We start from the raw sequence: 19046 nt of genomic DNA on the forward strand, positions 1-19046 counted from the left end.
CCAATTCCCACTTGCCGTCTCCAACTTCCTGTGGTAGAGCCGCAAGCATGAAAAAACTTCACCACGTGGCAGTTGGCCGGAACTCTGCGTTGCATGTGTAACGCAGAGTGCCCATTGCTCTGCCGACTCCGCCAGTGGAGCATAATTTATCGCCCACCCCTAGTAAGAACCGTGTAAAAGTCTACTCAGATAACTAATTCCTAGATTGACAACAATATACTGATATCAATAAAATAAAGTCAATAACTTCCTCTAGGGAGAGCCTCGTTTTCAAATATGATTTCTTCCACTTCTACACATTGTTATAGAATGTGTATATTCAATGAAATCTCGCTGAGAGATATTAGTTGCGTGTAGGCTGGGCATGGCACCAATACTTTTGGGACTAGTCTTGAATCCAGAACTTCCTAATGCTGATTCCTATTTTTGTTAATGCTGATTCCTGTTTTGTTTTAAAAGGTTTCTGTGCTCCTCAGATCTTTTTGAGTGAGCAGGAGCAAGAGATTGTCTGCAAAGCGAATGGAAATGGCAATGGAGGTATTTTAGAATGGTCTGACAGGAATCAGACTACCTGGACAAAGAGCGAAGTCGAGCAGGTTGCAGTAGACGGCATTGTCACTCTCACCAGCAAGATGAAATTCAATCCAAATTCCAGCACGGACTATTGCTGTCGTGTCACCAATGAGAATCAAGATGAAACAACAGGACCAGTCTGCCTGTTTTTTTCGACTGTTAAACCTTCATTGTCCTTCTCTTCAGGTGAATTTTTTTAGTGGTTGCAACATGCATCTGTTCCCTCACATGCAGAGTTGAGTAGCAGTCTAAAGGTTACATCAGACAATCAAGTCACTTTTTATAAAAACTACTCATATTTCTCCTCGGCGAACATAAGATTTGACAGGTGTTTGAGGAAGCTCCAAAGAAACGTTAGCTCTCTTTGTAAAATTTCAGAGTCTCTTACATGGGGCTATTGACTATATCTTCTGGGAAAACAGACTTAGGGCCTGATTACGAGTTTTGCGGTGTTAAAGCGGTCTGCCACTGCCTCGCCCCCACACCGCAAAACTCGTCCGCACACCACCCGTCAGATTACGAGTTCATTTGTGGTCAGGTGGGCGGTGCTTTGGCGTTCTCACGGCGGTGCCTGTTAGAAAGGCACTGCACTGGCAGTGCCAAAGCATGTTCCTGCACAGCATGGACTATGAAGTCCATGACGTGCAGAAACTGGGGGTACATTCAAACAGGGGGTACACCATGTGCTCCCCTGCATGCATCCCCTGGCGCAGAGGCACCAGTGGGCCCTATAGGGCCCCCTTAGTGTCCTCACCACCTCAGTTTTCATGGCGGGCCCACCGCCATGAGAAATGTGGCTGTGAGGAAACTCATAATATGCTTGGCGGTGCCTCAGCGCTATCGCCAGCATATTGCGGGCCAGACCGCTGTGCCACTGGCCAGGGATCACGGATCTCCGGTGATTTCGGCTGTCCTGTGGCAATGGGACCGCCGCACTCATAATGTGGCATTCGGACCTACAGTGTGACAATTCCTGCCATGCCACCGTGAGTTTTGCGGCCCGATGGACTGTCGAACTCATAATCAGCCCCTTAGCTAGATAAAATTCATGTCAAAAATAATGCGGGTTCCATTTGACACTTATTTTGCAGGAGGGAGACATTAGAAAGGCTGTAAATTTCTCCACAACATATAATTAAGGCTCCCTGCTTTCCATTTTTACCGATTTTTACAAATAAATACAGTCAGAAAAACATTTTGTTCCCTTGTCTGTATTTATTTTTAAATGTTGATAAAAATACTCTCTGCTATGACTGCCAGGCCGATAGCTGTGTGGATTGATAGGTAAGGGGTTAAACAAGCATTTGCAATGCATCAGGTCTTGCATTTATGCGAGTTTAAGCTATTGATATTGTGAAGGACAATGCGTTTTATTTATGTTTCAAAAACTAAAACATAAATAAAAGGCATTGTCATTAACAATGGCAATTGCTCAAACTTGCATAAATGCGAGACCTATTGCATTGCAAATGCTTGTTTCTGGGTACATGCAGAACACATGAGTAGGGTATGCTTGTATTCCCTCACTGACAGGCAAACCATCCTCGCTTTCTAAACCCACAGCAGAACAGATGTTTGGCTTTGGAAATGTAATCCACATCTTGCTCCAGCCAAAAACAGTTCCTCCAGATCAGCCGCAAGGACTTTAGATCCTAATCCTGCCCAGCACCACTATCACCAACACAATAACTATCTCCACTTCCACCATCACCACCACTATAATCCCAATTATTACTAACACCACCCTCATCACCACCATCGTTAACATCACTGTTGCAACCACCACTACCAGCAGCGCCACTACCTTCACCAGCTAGCTGTACCAGTATCACACCACCACCATTATTAACACTATAACAAGCACTGCTGCCAACACGATCCTAACCACTATCAACATTAATAGCACAATCATCATTACTACCACCAGCACTGTCACCATCAACACCAGTGCTACTACCACCATCACTAATACGAGTGCCACCTCAAGACCACTACTACTTCAATCAACACTACAACTGTCACCATCATCATCAGCATTACCACATTTTGCCATGTTTGTGTGTGCAAAAGCAATGTATGTTATAAGAGCGGTGATATAGGCGTGTGTGAAAGTCACTAAGAGGTTGTTATCAGTCATAAAGGGCCAGATCTATTGGCTTTGCCAACGTTTGTTTATAATGTACTTCAGCCATTGTCTACAACAATAGACCCTGAGCCTTTCCGTCCCACTGCCAGCTTTCCTTAGGAGTCACTCACCTCATCCCACACCCCCATTGCTGCTCCAATCGCTTTCTACAAAAGCACTGTTATGTACAACAAGTACTCACTTTTTCCAGAAGTTCTGATGTTCCTATGTCATCTCCGTTCTCACACTCCATGCGTCCTGGTTCACAGTCCTCACAATCAGAGGTAGACAGCGGTGATAAGCCAGCTCTATTGCAGAACTTGCGGCCCCAAGTCTTCCCCATCGCAAGCAGCAACAGCTTTTAAAGAAGACGAGTTTAAGTGGCCATGCAAGACGTTCACATGGAGGAAGCCATGTCTTCACTCAGTCCTCACCACAGCCTGCGCCTCTGAGGCAAAAACATAGTGGACAGCAAACAGATGCTGTTATTGAGGTTAACAGAACTAGGAGCTAATTCAGAGGGGAAACACAGATATTATAACTTTGAATCATACAAAGGGAGTGTTTTGTGTTTGACTAATACTCACATGAAAACAAGTCAAAGCGCGAGTTCTTATTATACGCGCAAATTTATTTCCCATTGAACGGTAATATGCAGCTCGAGCCTGTTGCAACATTAAGGATGGCATAGTTTGTAGCTAACATCACATTCGTCTTGACCGATGACCGGTTGTAAACAGCAGAAACGAAAAGTAATGATACCGAATGCGCATGCGCCTGAAAGATTAGTCTACTCATGAGGAAAGTTTTTTCTGCACATGACCTGCCCACAGCGGCGTCATTTTGGACCAAAAATCACGTGATGTTGTAACTGTGACTGTGCTGTTATGGTGACCGTGAGCGAGCTGAATACTGGTAAGAGAGACAGAGCGACGGGTGCGCAGTGATGGTGGTAGAACAGGGCTTGGTAGTGTAGCTCAAGTTAGAAGTGCAGGGGTTACACCTTCCCCATCGAGGGGCGAATGCACGGACTGCGGGGGGAGAGGCACGGGAAGGAAATAGTGCTTAAAGTAAAGGGGCCAGTAGCCATGGAAGGATACAAATGACGACATGCTCGTCATAAGGAGGGACTAACAAGCCTAAAACAAATCGGAAGGCAGCATTTAGGACCTAAGCCAATGAAAAAGATGGGCGGAGAGTGGCCGGAGCTTCCACAAAGCTTCCACGCTATACTGAATACTGCATGCCTCGCAAAGTGAGCAGCGCATGCACTGCAACACTAGGCTCAACCTAAAATCAAGTAAAGAGACTTTAACAGCAGTAGATATGCTCAAGGTTGATACTGAAATTTGCATATTTTCACATGAGGCGCATTGATTTATCTTCTTCGAATGTTCGTAACACTGTAACCTGGTAGGCTTTCATGCATGATTTCATATTTATTTGTAAATCAATGTGGAAATATACGAGTGTCAGCATCATTTTTTTCACAAAACCTCCCAAAAATATGGATAAATACAGATAAAATTACCAAAAAATAAATATGGATAAATACAGACGGAAATGTCCAAAAAATGAATACCATAAAACCGGGTGCCCTACATATAATTATGCATTTATTCCCGAGTTTCTAACAAAATCACAGTATAACTCTTCCCAAAAAATAATAACAATTTACTGTTTCTGATTTGAATTGCACATTTTGTTCTAGCCCAAAAGACAGCGTTGGAAAGAAGGCGACTATTCCTGCTCCTGCCATTCCTTGTGACTTTCATCTTCTTCAGTCTATGCCTGATGGTCGTTTGGTTTCGTCGGGGAAATCTGCCGGTGATCAGACGTAGAGGTTAGCCATTTCTCTTAGCTTTATTTTCTAAATGTTTTATTTGAAGATTGTTAATCTTAGCTAAGGGTCTTACTTGAATGCCATATTCCTCTCACCTTTAATAATCTGAAGGCATATAGAACTCCCCTTTCAGAACTCCATCATTTTCACACAAAAAATAACCACAAGCCAATGGGTGGGCAATTGAAATATAAATTATGTACAGGACAAAAAATACATAGAAGCACACATTATATCTTGCAACAAAATGCTGAGATTGGAACGCCAAAAAGGGACTGCATTTATTGATTTATTTGTCTTACTTAAGGTGTGTGTTTGAAATAGGGCCTTTGTATCGGGGCAAAATATCGGCTCCCATTTGAAGTTGTAGGAAGAAAGTGAATTTACATGCCCGTTCTGCATATGTTTTAGTAGAAAAAGAACTATCTGAATTCATACTGGATATGCAATAAAAATGAATTCTGCAAAAACACACAAAAATCCTACATTTTGGAGACATAAAACACTCCCTTGTCTTTTAAGAAATGTTTACTGCCCGACGAGCAAGTAATTCTCTGGATCTCAGTATAAGAAATGAAATGTGAACGTTTTCCCAATGTCACCCACATAAATTACGTTTTCTACCAGCGATTATGGCAAACAATGTGAAGTTCATGCCCAACATTGAAAACTGCTCACTAGTAAAAGACCAGTGTAAACACTGCGGTCTTGAAACAAGTCTTTTGATTCTTTTGATGAGCAAGTTCTGCAGACCTGAACTGGATTATTTAGTAGATGTGTTTGGCAAATGTGGCAAGTGGCTTCTGTTTTACTTGGTTAGTCCCAGCAAATGTAGACAGACAGTCCGATCCGAAACGCACATACTATTGTTGTAACTGTTGCAGTGCAGCGCTAGGGCTGTGCGACCGGTGCCGTCGAACCGGGCTCCGAGCTCGGGCCGGGGGCGCTGCATTCTGCGTTGAAGTTAAAAGCACATGCGGCATGGTTCCTTGTTTGCGCAGCAATATTCAGGCAATAATGAAAACTTCAAGCTAACTCTGGTGATTGATGTTCCTCCTGGAGAGATCTGAGGTTTGTCCAGTGGCAGTGTTGACTCTTCATAGAGTAGCAGAGAGGGTTAATGTGCCTGCTGCAAAGCATGTGTAAAATGCAGATCACATGATTGTGTTTTATGTAAATAGCTCAGTGGGTCACTGCTTTTGTCAAATAGATCTTTTTGTTACCTGCAGTTCATTAGTTTTACTCCTAATATAGGGCATTGAGCTATGAACTGGCAGCAAAAAGCGGCATGTAAACTGCAAGTTATAGGTTAGAATATTGTTTTCCCCACAGGCTTTCGTTATTCGTTTTAAATCCTGAGTTTGTGCTTCTCCAGACTAACCAATGTAACTCCTACACTTTGCAGTCCTCTTAAGTAACATTCCTTGCACCTTGATTTACACATATGTATAATTCATTGTCCCTAAAGAGTGTGTGTGTGTGTGTGTGTGTGTGTGTGTGTGTGTGTGTGTGTGTGCGTGCGTGCGTGCGTGTGTGTGTGTGTGTGTGTGCGTGTGTGTGTGTGTGTGTGTGTGTGTGTGTGTGTGTGTGTGTGTGTGTGTGTGTGTGTGTGTGTGTGTGTGTGTGTGTGTGTGTGTGAGAGAGATGGTAGGTGCTCTGACACCCTACATTGGTATGATTAGTGCTATAACAGAAACTAAGTACATGTGAGAGAGGAGCTATGGAAAGACGAGGGGCACCCTCGAAGGGTGGTAGTGAGGGAATGGGGATGGAGTAATATGCTATGTCTCCTTGGGACCAAAGTGATGATTGGCATTTGGACAAAATATTGAACTTAAAATATTGTAATATCATTGTTACAAATATCGATTTTAGGTGTTCTAATAAATATCGATGTATGTATTATCAATGTAGCAAATATCGTTATGTACAATATTGTTTTAGTGATAAATAGTGTGTAATATCCATTTATGTTTTTTAATGTTTATTTTATATATAGTATTTGTTTATAATTTTTAAAGAATTTTGATTGTTTTTTTAATTTAAATATATATTTTTTTAAATTAGGAGTGGTATGTTGGGCTTATAGGGGAGGAGGGTGGAACGTATTTTTAAAAGTTACGTATTATCGTGTATATTTTTTATGTTAATTTAAAAAATGTAGATAAAAATTCAAACATTTTAGGAGCAGGAATTTGGGTTTATGTATTAGTGTTTATATTTTGGATATGTGTTCATTAACTGTCATAAATTACATTTACTTTTTTGTTTGAAGTGGGGTGTAGAATTAATATTAAAATAGGGTGTTTTCTTATTTTTTTGTGATTTAAGTAACTAGAAAAGAAAAAATGTATTTCACTTTTTGAAAAATATTTTATATTAAAATTGATTTCTTTTTTTTAATTAAAATAAATTACAAAAAATAGAAACAATGGAGTACATTTATGAATAATGTACATATTTTATTTTCAAATACATTGGTGCCGATTCCGATCCGTTAAAAAATATTTCCGTACAACTCAAATCCGTATTTTTTTTCGTACGAATCATACAAGTCACGTCCGACCCGTGAAATACGATTCGTACGGAAAAAAGTACGTACGGATCGGCCCACTCCATACGAATCGTAGCTGGAAAAGTTGTACTAGATGTACCCGGACACTTTTCCGTACGATTCGTAAAATGACAGTCCGAGAGTGCAAGTCCTACGTGCTGGGGGTACAGTGTGTACATACGGGGGGATGGGGGTATGGTGCGTACATACGGGGGGTTTGGGTACGGTGCATACATACGGGGGGTGGGGTTACGGTGCGTACATACGGGGGTGGGGGTACGGTGCGTACATACGGGGGGTTGGGGGTATGGTGCGTACATACGGGGGTGGGGGTGGGGGGGCCTGTACGACTCGTACCCCTGGGGAATCAGCTTTTATGGCTGTTTTCGGCTCCCGTAAAAAACAGCCAAAAACGGAGTGCCGTAGGGACGGATCGTACTTGCTGGGTCGTAAAACGCTGCTTACATCAGCACGGACGGCGCGTACAGGCTGTTCCGGATCTGATTCGTAGGTTTTTTTTACCCGTACTGTCTTTTGTACGATTCGTACGGAAATAGGCTTTCTGTACGAATCGTACTTCCTAGGTTGTACGGACAGTTTACCGGGTACGAGTCGTGCGGAGAAAACTCTCCGTACGATGATTCGTAGGGCCTTTTTACCGGATCGGAATCGGCACCTTTGTGTTATGTCATATTTGATGATAAGTTATTATTACTTTGGAGAAAATCAAAAATAATTTCTAGAATTTTTTTAAATTATTTAAAAATTGTAATGACATTTTGAAATTATGTTTATAAAGTTTAAATTGTAGTGGAAATAGATTATGTTACCCCTTTTAGTGTCCAAAATTATTCCCTGAGATACATTTTAGTGCAGTGGGAATGGTTAATGTAGCTTTTTTCTATTCGGGCCCCTTCCCTGTGTTAAGTTCTATTGGAGTGAGAATAGTATAGTTCTCCCTTTAGTGTCCAGCCCTTCCCTAATTTAAGTTAGATTGGAATGGGAATAGTAAATGTTGCCCCTTTTAGTATCCAAAACTTCCCTGATATAAGTTTTGTTGCAGTTGGTATTTTATCTTAGAGTGGGGATAGTACATTTAACCCTTTCAGGGCCTTATTTGAAGTTTGTGGTCCGAGGGTGCGGTACCCGTGGTTGTGGTCAAACCGCTGCGAACTCGGTGGTCCGACTGGCGTATTACAAGTTGCACAGATTGGCTTTGTGAAGACCGCGGCTGAACCGCTGACACTGCCAGACAACTCCAACCACGGCGGCTGTGGAATAGGCCTATGAGGCTGTGGGAGGCCCCGACTGCCAGTGAAACCGCTGGCCAAATTACGAGTTGCTTTACAGCTAGCGTGACCATGGCAGTCCAACCACAACATCTGAGGTGGCAGAAAGGGAGATCTATTCGGACGAAAGTCACATGTACTCACTTCTACTTATCTACTACTGTCATTGAGCCCATCAAACACATCCTGCCGCTGCTCTGCCTGTTTGACCACATTCAAAACCCGCTCCATCGTGGACGAAATCAGTGGTAAGTCATACAACTACCAGTTTCCTTAGACTCCTCTGCAAAACGATGCCCCTCCATGAACCAGGCAAGGTAGTTGGGGTCCCTAAGTAATTTGTACATATACAGGGACCCTGTCTGGAATAGGTTCTTAACAATAATCAAAAATACATCTGTAGGATACCCTCCTAGGCCAAAACACCCGTACTGCACTGGGACACTGTACACAAATGGACATGTGTTTTCAAATATATTCAGTAATAGTGATGTGTGCAATAATATGTGTTCCACAACAGCACCTTCTCATCACGATCACACCTATTAATCTTTGTCACACACTTCTTTTGCCCTTTATCACTGTCTGCCATTCTACTACTGATCTTCACTGTTAATGCAGCGTACCATTTCTCAAGTGTTAGTAAAGTGAGATTGAAGTGACTACAACTAGCATGAGACCCTTTCATTCCAACTATCAACATGGAGCTAGACTCCTTTTGCCCCTTCACACTTGTCTGCCAAGTTACTACTGATCTTCACTGTTCATGCAGCTTACCATTTCTCAAGGGTTGGTAAAGTGAGATTGAAATGATTACAACTACCATGAGGCCCATTCATTCCAACTATCAACATGGAGCTAGACTCCTTTTGCCCCTTCTCACTTGTCTGCCATGTTACTACTGATCTTCACTGTTCATGTAGCTTACCATTTCACAAGTGTTAAGTGAGATTGAAGTGACTACATCTACCATGAGGCCCTCTCAAACCAACTCTAAACAAGATGCTATAGTGAATGCAACCCACTCAAATTGCACACATCCCAGATCCTGTTTTGATATAATGAAACATCGTTTATGGATGTGTCATTAAAGTGAAACACACCTTCTCTGCTTTAACTCTGGGTTGTATTCTCAAACATCACCCACATGAAAATACAAAGTCAGCCAATGGGATTACATAGAATCAGTGTACAGTACATTTTGCACAAGACTGACAACCATATGTGTACTGGGACTGGGAACTGAAGGATATCAGGGACAACCAATAGCATAGCCAAGTGCCATTCATGTGTAGGTAATGGATAAGTGCAACTTATGAAAGCAAACAAAGCACAAACAGCATGTTGGGCCACAACCGCCACTATCCCCAAATGTAGCCTATGGCCGTGACCTCCATGTATGCCACCGTTCACAATGCGATCAACTACCGCCGGCAGTGTATGTTCGGCATATCCAATTGGTGAGGTCAGCCATCCGCCATGTTAGCATTTGGGTAAACTGTATTGGTGACAGTTAAGTTTGTCACCACCACTACAAATTAGGGCAAACATGTTTACATTTGAAATGCTCCATTCCCATGTCATGTCCAGTACAAAACTTCATCTGTGTAATGCATTACTGTGCACAGAGGTAAAATGTGCACAGTGCACTGTACTGTACTGTTGGCAGTATTTCACATGAAAAGGTATGCAACACTCACTATAGTGGCAGTTTAACATTTCTGAATTGATGATGTGCACAGTTCCATTACAGACCTGTAAAGGCCACCTTGCAGATGAGTGGTGGAAGTTTTAGATTTGACAATGATGTTGTAGAATGTGTAATACTTCATGAAGCATTAACGTTCAGACCCATGGCTTTTAACTTAATCTTCACATATGTTATTCTGCACACTGTGGCCATTATATATTGTTTGTGTTACTCCTCACATAGGTACCCTGGGAGAGGGAGGAGACCTACACACCATGGAAGAGCGACATGCTATCCAGAAGTTCCATTTGAACTGTCAAACAATCCAAGATTCATGCCATCAGTTGGAGCCTGACCTCCTACCTCACATCAATAATCCTACATCAATACCACCACTTGTTAAACTCATGTCTGTGTTTTTGCATTTTTTAGCCACAGGCTCATTTCAATTCACTGTCTCTATTTCAGGTTGAATGTCACAACCTATGTTCAGTCGGGTACTCACAGAGGTGCTAGCAGCACTTTTGAGACATATGACTAGCTACATCCAGTTCATCAGATGTGAGGATTTAGCCACTGTGTAGGCAGATTTCTAAGGATTTTGGGTACATTCCACATGTAATTGGATCCATTGATGGCACCCATATTGTCTTAGTACCACCACAAGCCAGCGAACAAGTGTACCGGAACAGGAAGCACTTCCATTGCATCAACATGCAAGTTGTCTGCTTACCGGATATGTACATCTCAAATGTCTGTGCCCAGTTCCCAGGATCTGCACATGATTAGTTTGTACTGCGGAAAAGCACTATACCCCAGCTGATGTCGCAACTACTACCAGAGAGTGCCTAGCTTGTAGGTAAGTGTGATCTGTCTTAACTCTGGGCCTGATTAGCATGTCAGTCCAACCGCCGTCGGTGTCAGTCCCATCGATGTAGAGGGCATTGGTCCGACCACTGCATTACGATGCAGGTGGTCGTACCTCTGAAGTCTGTGGGAAAGACTGCCACCTGCGATAAGGATCAAAAATCCCCCTCGAGGTGGCGGTCAGATTCATATCCGTACCATTGCGGCTGTGCCTGTGCAGGCACCGCCATAGGAATTATGATGTCCCTTTCTGACTGCATTTTCATGGCACATGTAGTGCCCCCTATACATCCATGCAATCAGTACCTGGCACCACATGGTGCCTGGCAAATGGTGCATGCATGTACATAATGTGCTTTTTTTTCCACTTCGGCTTCTGCTGCAGCCCTTTTCCTGGGTTGACAATGTGATGTGTGTCATATGTATGTTTTCTTAGCTAATCTCTCTGTGTTGGTCTGTTTTAGGTACCTTCACCAAGTCATCTTTATTTGGACATTTCAGAGTTATGACATTAGCAGGTATATGATGCTGTTCAGACATTCGAAGTGGACATGGATTGGTCCTGGCAATGTTTGTCACAGAGTTTGGTTGTACAAAACAGGTACCAAGACAGCTTACACAGTTATAGGATGGAAGTTACCTGCCTTCCATTGGACTTGTTCCTTGTGGTGAGTTGGGCCGACTCCTAATGCAATATGTGTGCCATCATGTGCTCCGACAAAATGTTGTGTTGTGCCCAATTCATGCTACCTGACCTTCCCATTGGCTAATTTCTCATAGTGTATGAACTGGATGTAGCTGTTGATGTATCTCTTCATTGTAGGCCAAAGTGTATCTGACACATCACTGATTTGTTTATGACATTCCACCAGATGCAAGTAACACTTCATTGGAATGACCCTTTGGATAGAAACTGTTGAACTGACATGTGTCTGTTTATTTGTTTATTTGATGTAGGATTCCTCTTGTGCAGTTTGCATTTAAAAAAAAATATATATATATTTTTTTTAATGCAGATTTATATAGCGCAAACTCGACCCGAAGGTATTGGAGCGCTTTACATGAGCACCGGTTACGTTACACAAGGACACATTCAGGCACGGGGAGATTAAGTGATTTGCCCAGAATCACAGGATGTGGACGAGACCCCGAGGCTGGAACCCTAGTTTCCAGCACCAAAGTCAGCAATCTAGCCGTCAGACCACATCCTCTCCCCATGAGCCTATGGCTCCAGCTGATGATGTAGACCTAATTTATTTTTGCATATTGTTTTGGACTTTGTCAGATGTATCCCCTCCTTCCATGTTGTGAAAGTCTGCAACTGATTATGTGATCACTGACACAGAATAACTGAATCATGTCTTATTTACTATGTTTCTGATCATGTCAGCTTATGATTTGAACAATGGAATGAAGATCTTCTCAGACCAGACACTTGTATGTATGTATTGTTGTGATAGGGTAGTGATCCTGAGTTGGACATTGTTCCACAAATCCCTAGTTTTCACATTGTAATGTTCACATGGTAGTACATTCACATTGTTATATGTGAAAATTATGACAGGATACAATGATTTGGTGACGAGTGTCTTTAATGAAGTGAACAAGGATAAAATTAAGAAATTAACTTAAAAGTAAACGGTGCACACAATAAGTGAAATCTTCACTCATTGTAGATGAAACCATTGTAGTGTAGTCCAATAAGCAGGAGTCCAAAATCCAAAATACTCCTCCCATCAGATAAGGACAAGTGGGCAGAAATAGTCCACAAATTGAATGTATACCACACACAGGAGGACATTAGGGGCAAGGTTTCTTCCTGGCGGTGGTGGGTGTCTTGCCATCCTGAGCTACTGGATTTTTAGATGGACATCCCCTCTTCTTTTTCCCACGTCTCGAGCTGCTGAGACAGGTGTGTGCAGGCATGTCATTCTCTGACAGGGCTTCCCTTCCTGTGACTGCGGCAGATATTGAGGGCTTGGATATCCTATGACCACAGAAAAAGGTAGATGCTGGTGGAAACGCTCTGCAGAGGGAGGTGTTGATGTCCCGCAGCACCCCAACCAGGGAGGCCGTGTTGATATTCATTTCCGTGTCCTTGGTGTGGATGCTGGCCACCTTGGTGTGGATACCGGCAACCTCCTGGTATGTTTCGCTCTGGAGCTCCTTCATTTTCTGGATTTCGGTCAATACCTGCCCCATGACACTTTGGAAGTCCTGGTAGACTCTCAGGACTTGGATGATGGCAGCCTGGGCGTCTGTGTCCCCAGTAGGCTCACTCTGTGGGCCCACAGTTACCCTCCCACAACACCTACCCCCCCAGCCCTGTACCCTTGGCACAGACTGAACCCTCCCACTAGGTCCTGGTTCCTCCATGACTGGGGTGGTGATAGCTGTCTCAGAATCCAAGACTGTGGGGCACAGGATGGAACTGACTGGCCTAGCTGCACAGGTTGGGGGGGCAGTGGTTGGGTGTGTTGTTGTAACTGTGGTGGGAGGTGTTGTGGGCACAATGAGCCCCACTGTTGGCATCTGCCAAGGCTGACCAGATGGGCCAGGACCGTCATCCAGGTCCACCGCTTCAGAAGCGTTGTCATCACTGAGTGCTTTGTCCTGGATTGAAGAGGAACTCTGTTTGGTTTTCATCCTCTGTCCAGGTCCAGTGGCGGATCGACTTGTTGAGAAATAGAGAACATTGTTAATGGCAGAAGTGAGGTATCTACATCCACGTTGTTTGTGTCAAATTAATGGGAACCTAGAATGGAATAAAATAGATAGAGATTAAAACTGTCATATATTTTTGAGGATTTGAAGTTTATTTACGAGATACTAGCACACATTCAATAGATGTAGTAGATTTCATCAGCTTATTAGATGTGCAGATATGTGGTATTTTGGCATTAGGGGTACGACATGACAACTCAAAAACTCTGCTACAAACACAGTGTAGTCATAACGTGTATTTGTCCACTCCAAGGACTAGTTGTTTCTAATACAGGCAAACACTCAGCTTGGTTAGATATTTAGCATTGATCTTCATGTGTGAAGTGCAGAGTGAAGGGGTCACCTTGACGGCTCACGTATATTAGGGGTACACCATTGTTATGAAATCACTCATGTGATCAGTAGTTACAGTTGATGAGACCAAGACACCATCAAGCATATTATTCAGTTGTATATCTGAGTGGAGAATTGTCTATACATTGCACTAGTGAACATCAGTAGTAACATGGCAGGCAAGTGAGAAGGGGCAAAAGGAGTCTAACTTCTTGATTAGAGTTCCAGTCACAGGATCTTTGGTAGTTGTAGTCACTTCAATCTAACTTTGCCAACACTTGAGAAATGGTAAGCTGCATGAACAGTGAACATCAGTTGTAATATGGCAGACAAGCAAGAAGAGGTAAAAGGAGTCTAGCATATTGGTTAGATTTCCAATCACAGGCCCTCATGGTAGTTGTAGTCATGTCAAGCTCACTGTACCAACACTTCAGAAATGTTAAGCTGCATGAATAGTGAATATAAGTTGTAACATGGCAGATAAGTGAGAAGGGGCCAAATGAGTCTAGCATCTTGGCTAACGTTCAAGTCACAGGGCCTCATGGTAGTTGTAGTCATGTCAATCTAACTTTAGCAAAACGTAACATATGGTAAGCAGCATGATGTGTGAACATCAGTAGTAACATGGCAGACAAGTGAGAAGGGGCAAAAGGAGTCTAGCATCTTGGTCAGAGTTCCAGTCACAGGGCCGCATGTTAGTAGTGGTAACTTGTCTACTTCAACTTACCAAGACTTGACAAACAGTAGCCTGAATTATGAGTGAACATCAGTTATAACATGGAAGACAAGTGAGACAGGCAAAAGGAGTCTAACATTTTGGTTAGAGTTCCAGTCACATGACTTCATGGTGAGAGTTCTACGTAGGGTTTTAAGTGTACAGGAAGAATGGCGCTTTATACTGGTAGCTGTGGTTTCAGCAAAATACAGTGAATTAGTACGGTGCTACTAGGTCAGAGGAAACCCAAAATAACCCCTGAATTAAGTGGCAAGGGCCCACTCAGTAAATTAAACAAAAGTCCTGTGCACACGTTGGATAAGTATTAATAAATGTCTACGAAAAGCATGATAATGTTCAAGCAAGAATGGAGACAGGGTCAAAGATCAGTGAACTTCTTTTGGGTGAAATGTATTTAAACCTTCTTCAGAAGGGATACATCAAAAGAAGAAACCAGTGTTTCGCCAATCAGGCAGTCACACGTGACTCTTCAGGGCTGAAATTTATGCATTACCCCCGGAATCGTTGGACCGGTGATAGTTCCAACTCTGCCAGATCGGGTTAACGCACAAGGGGAGGCCAGTAGTGGCACACAAGGATAAGGAGAAATGAGGGGAGGACAAATCTGTCACTTCCCTAGGTAGCAGCAAAAATGAAAGACGGGCGCGTTCAACCATCACAGGGAAATCTTAATAGTCCGGGAGATATAGAGTTGTTGCTCTTTCCGGTTGGGGGCTTCATGGTAACAGTGGTAACTTACCAACACTTGACAAATGGTCTGCTGCATGATGTCTGAAGATCATTAGTGACATGTCAGACAAATGAGAAGGGAGTATAGCATTTTGGTTGGAGTTGGAGTGAGAGGCCCTTGTGGTAGTTGTAGTCACTTAAATCTCACTTTAGCAATACTTGGCAAATGGTACCCAGCATGCTGAGTGAACATCAGCTGTAAAATGGCAGACAAGTGAGAAGGGACAAAAGGAGTCTAGCAAATAGGTCAGAGTTGGAGTGAGAGGACCTCATGGTAGCTGTAGCACTTCAATTTCACTTTACCAACACTTGCGAAATGGTAAGCTGCATGACTAGCGAAGATCAGTAGTGACATGGCAGACAAGTGAGAAGGGGCAAAAGGAGTCTAGCAGTTTGGTTCTAGTCTCAAGGCCTCATGGTAGTTGTAGTCCCTTCAATCTCAACTTACCAATACTTGAGAAACGGTTATTGTACCATACCTGTCGGCAACATTCATTTGGGGTGGACCATACTTTTAAATATTGGCACATAGCATGGGCCCTAGATTGACATTTTGATGGCAATGCGCTTACAGACAGCATTCCAACATGTGGTATATCCTAGAGACGGATCCATGTGCTCTTATATGCAACAATACACATTGACATCTCAGATAATTTAAGTATTACATGTTAGGAAAGTAGATAGAGAACACAATAGCAAAAGCAGAGTTGAGAGCAAACAGGACATTGTGAGATTGAAGCATAACTTTCCAGAGTCCACTTCCCCTTCTATTCCTATCAAACCCTCAGAATGGAAGATTGCCGAGACCTTCTCCTCCCAGGTAAATAATTGTAATGGTGCCCTGGAAGTGCCACTGCCAGTCCCCAGAGCCTTCAGGTGGTGGTGGTTGTACCTGGTGTGCACTCTCAAACTGAGGTCAGTCCACCTCCTCCTAATGTCGGTTTGTGAGCGCAGGGTGATACCAACAGCATTCAGTCTGTTGAACTATCCTGTCACATTTCCATTTTCTTACTGAGAGGAGTATGCTGCACAAAATGTTTAGGCTCTTCTCTATTGATGTCATCCACCATGGCTGTCAACTCTTGCTGAGTGAAGTGTTTTTTTTTTTTTTGCTAGGCATGGTAAAAAAAATAAAATGTGAGTGAGTGTATGAATGAAAAACAAAGGAGTGATAGAGGTAAAAATGTACAAAACAAAAATTACAGGTTGTGGAGAGTGCTAAATGGAGAGATGAAAAAAGGGAAGCCTTATCTTAATATGTAGAAAACGATTGTGCCTGTTTTGTGGGCTGCAGTCGGTCAGGGATGGGGTGTGTTTTATATTGTGATTTACAGTTGAGGCCACTTGCCAAAGCACATCAGCTGTGTAGTTTTTAAATCCATCCAATAGTCACTGTTTTGGTGTTTTTTTGTGTGTACCACAGTGGTCAACAATGATTGGGTAACTGCTGTTTGTTAACCACTGGTGGGAGACTGTGAGTAGAACTGTCTAGTCGTAATATGCTCTGCGGGCAAACGGTTAACCTGATGGCGTCGGTGGACACAACACTGAAATTGCAGACCACCGGTGTCCCTGCAGTCCGACCGCCATGACCTCGGTTGGTGTTCCAGACAGTACAACTCATAATACGACGGACTGTAGATCGCCTGCGCAGCGGTGTCGTAGAGGACGCGGGCGCGGCGTTCAGGAGCTCGACCGCCTAATTTGTAATCAGGTCCTTATTGTGCAAAGTGTTCCCTGAGATAAGTTTTATTGTAGTGGATATTTTGAATGCTGCCTCTTTAGTTTCCAACACCTTCCCTGAGATAAGTGGTATTGGAGTGGGAATAGTAAATGTTGCCCCTGTAGTGTCCAGCACCTTCTCTGAGGTAAGTTAGATTGGAGTTGAAATAGTAAATGCTGCTCCTTTTACTATCCAACCCCTTGCATGAGATAAACCTTTTTGTGGTAAGAATAGTTAATGTTGCCTGTTTAGTGTCCAGCACCTCCCCTGAGTTTAGTGATATTGGAGTGGGAATAGTAAATGTTGCCTCTTTAGTGCAAGTCTCTTCACTAACTTAAGTTATATATGAGTGGAAATAGTTAATGGTGCTCCTTTTAGTATCCAAAACCTTCCCTGAGTGAAAATGGTTAAAGTTGTATTTTTAGTGTCCAGCATCATTCCTGAGTTAACTGATATTGGAGTGGGAATGGTAAATGTTTCTCCTTTAGTGCCCAGCCCATTCCCTGAGTTACATTAGATTTAAGTGGGAATAGTGAATATGGCCCCTTTTAGTATCCAAACCTTTCCCTGAGATAAGTAGTTTAGTTGCAGTGAGAATGGTTAATGTTGCCTGTTTAGTGCCTATTTATGAGTTTTGGCGGTGCGGGAGCAGGCGATACACCACTGTCCAGCTTTTGCACCACCAAACCTCACCACCGGCCTGCTAGATTAGGAGTAAAATAGTAGTCTAGCCCACCGCCTGTTAACCGGAATAGGAGTAAAATAGTGGTGTGGCAGGCAGGCGGCGTGGTGGTCCAGCAGCGGTGCAGTTCAAAGGCTCATATGTGAGCCTTAAACCCCACCTCTGTGGGACCATGTGTGCAAGTTCCTGCATGACATGGCCTGTGCAGGCCATGCAGGAATGGGGTGCATGCACACAGGGAGCTCTGTATGGCCCCATTTGTTTCCTCACTGCCAGCAGTTTCATGGAGTAAGATCCTCCATGCGACTGCTGGTGGTCAGGAAAATCGTAATATGCTTGCTGGTGCCGCAGTGGCACCACCAGCATATTGAATCCCTGACCACCATGCCACCGTCAGTGAACATGGTTCCCTGGAGGTTGCGGCGGTCCAATGGTGGTCCAAATGCTTCAGTTGTAATAGGGCGGTCGGAACGCCGGTGCGGCGGTGGCTGGACCGCCACTGCCATGCCACTGTGTGTTTGAATAATCAGGCCCTTAGTGTCCATCACCTTCCCTGAGTTTACGGATATTGAAGTGGGAATAGTAAATGTTGTCTCTTTAGTGTCTAGTTCTGTCCCTATCTAAAGTTGGATTGTAGTGGCAATAGTCAATGTTACCTACTTACGGTCTAAAACCTTCCCTGAGATCAGTTATTTTGCAGTGGGAATGCTTAATGTTCCCTGTTTAGTGTCTTGTATATTCCCTGGGATAAGTGAAAGTGGCGTGGAAATAGTCCATGTTGCCCCTTTGGCGTCCAGTCGCTTCCCTGAGTTAAGTTAGATTGGAGTAGAAATATTATTTGGAACCCTTTTAGTGTCCAAAACCTTATTTGAGGTAAGTTGTATTGTAATAGAAGAAGAGAATTTCAAGGTTTTGATTCTACAGATATGTGTTTGTAGTGGTATGGTAGTATATTTATAAATATTAGAAGAAACTGATTTTGAGATAAGTTTTAAATATTTTTATTTAGAATTAAAAAAGTTACTGCAACATTTACTATTTTTAATATATATTTATTAGAGGAAACAATGTCGTTTTTTAAATATATAACATATTTTTCAATAATTGGTAGACAAATACAGAAGAAATGTTTATGAATATATTTTCAGTAATATATATTTTTCAGGTTTTTCAAG

The 19046-nt window shown here is 42.9% G+C and overlaps 1 protein-coding gene across 1 annotated transcript in view; it reads left to right on the forward strand.

The window, feature by feature from the left end:
• Positions 1-19046, forward strand: part of LOC146809994 (uncharacterized) — a 612993-nt gene that overhangs the window by 513251 nt on the left and 80696 nt on the right. The window contains exons 5-6 of the mRNA XM_085616870.1: positions 460-759; positions 4410-4541. Of these exons, the coding sequence (XP_085472996.1) occupies positions 460-759; positions 4410-4541 (432 nt within the window). The remainder of the gene's footprint in view (positions 1-459; positions 760-4409; positions 4542-19046) is intronic.

Source organism: Triturus cristatus, chromosome 7 (assembly GCF_964204655.1).
Source record: "Triturus cristatus chromosome 7, aTriCri1.1, whole genome shotgun sequence".
In the NCBI taxonomy this organism is placed as follows: Eukaryota; Metazoa; Chordata; class Amphibia; order Caudata; family Salamandridae; genus Triturus; species Triturus cristatus.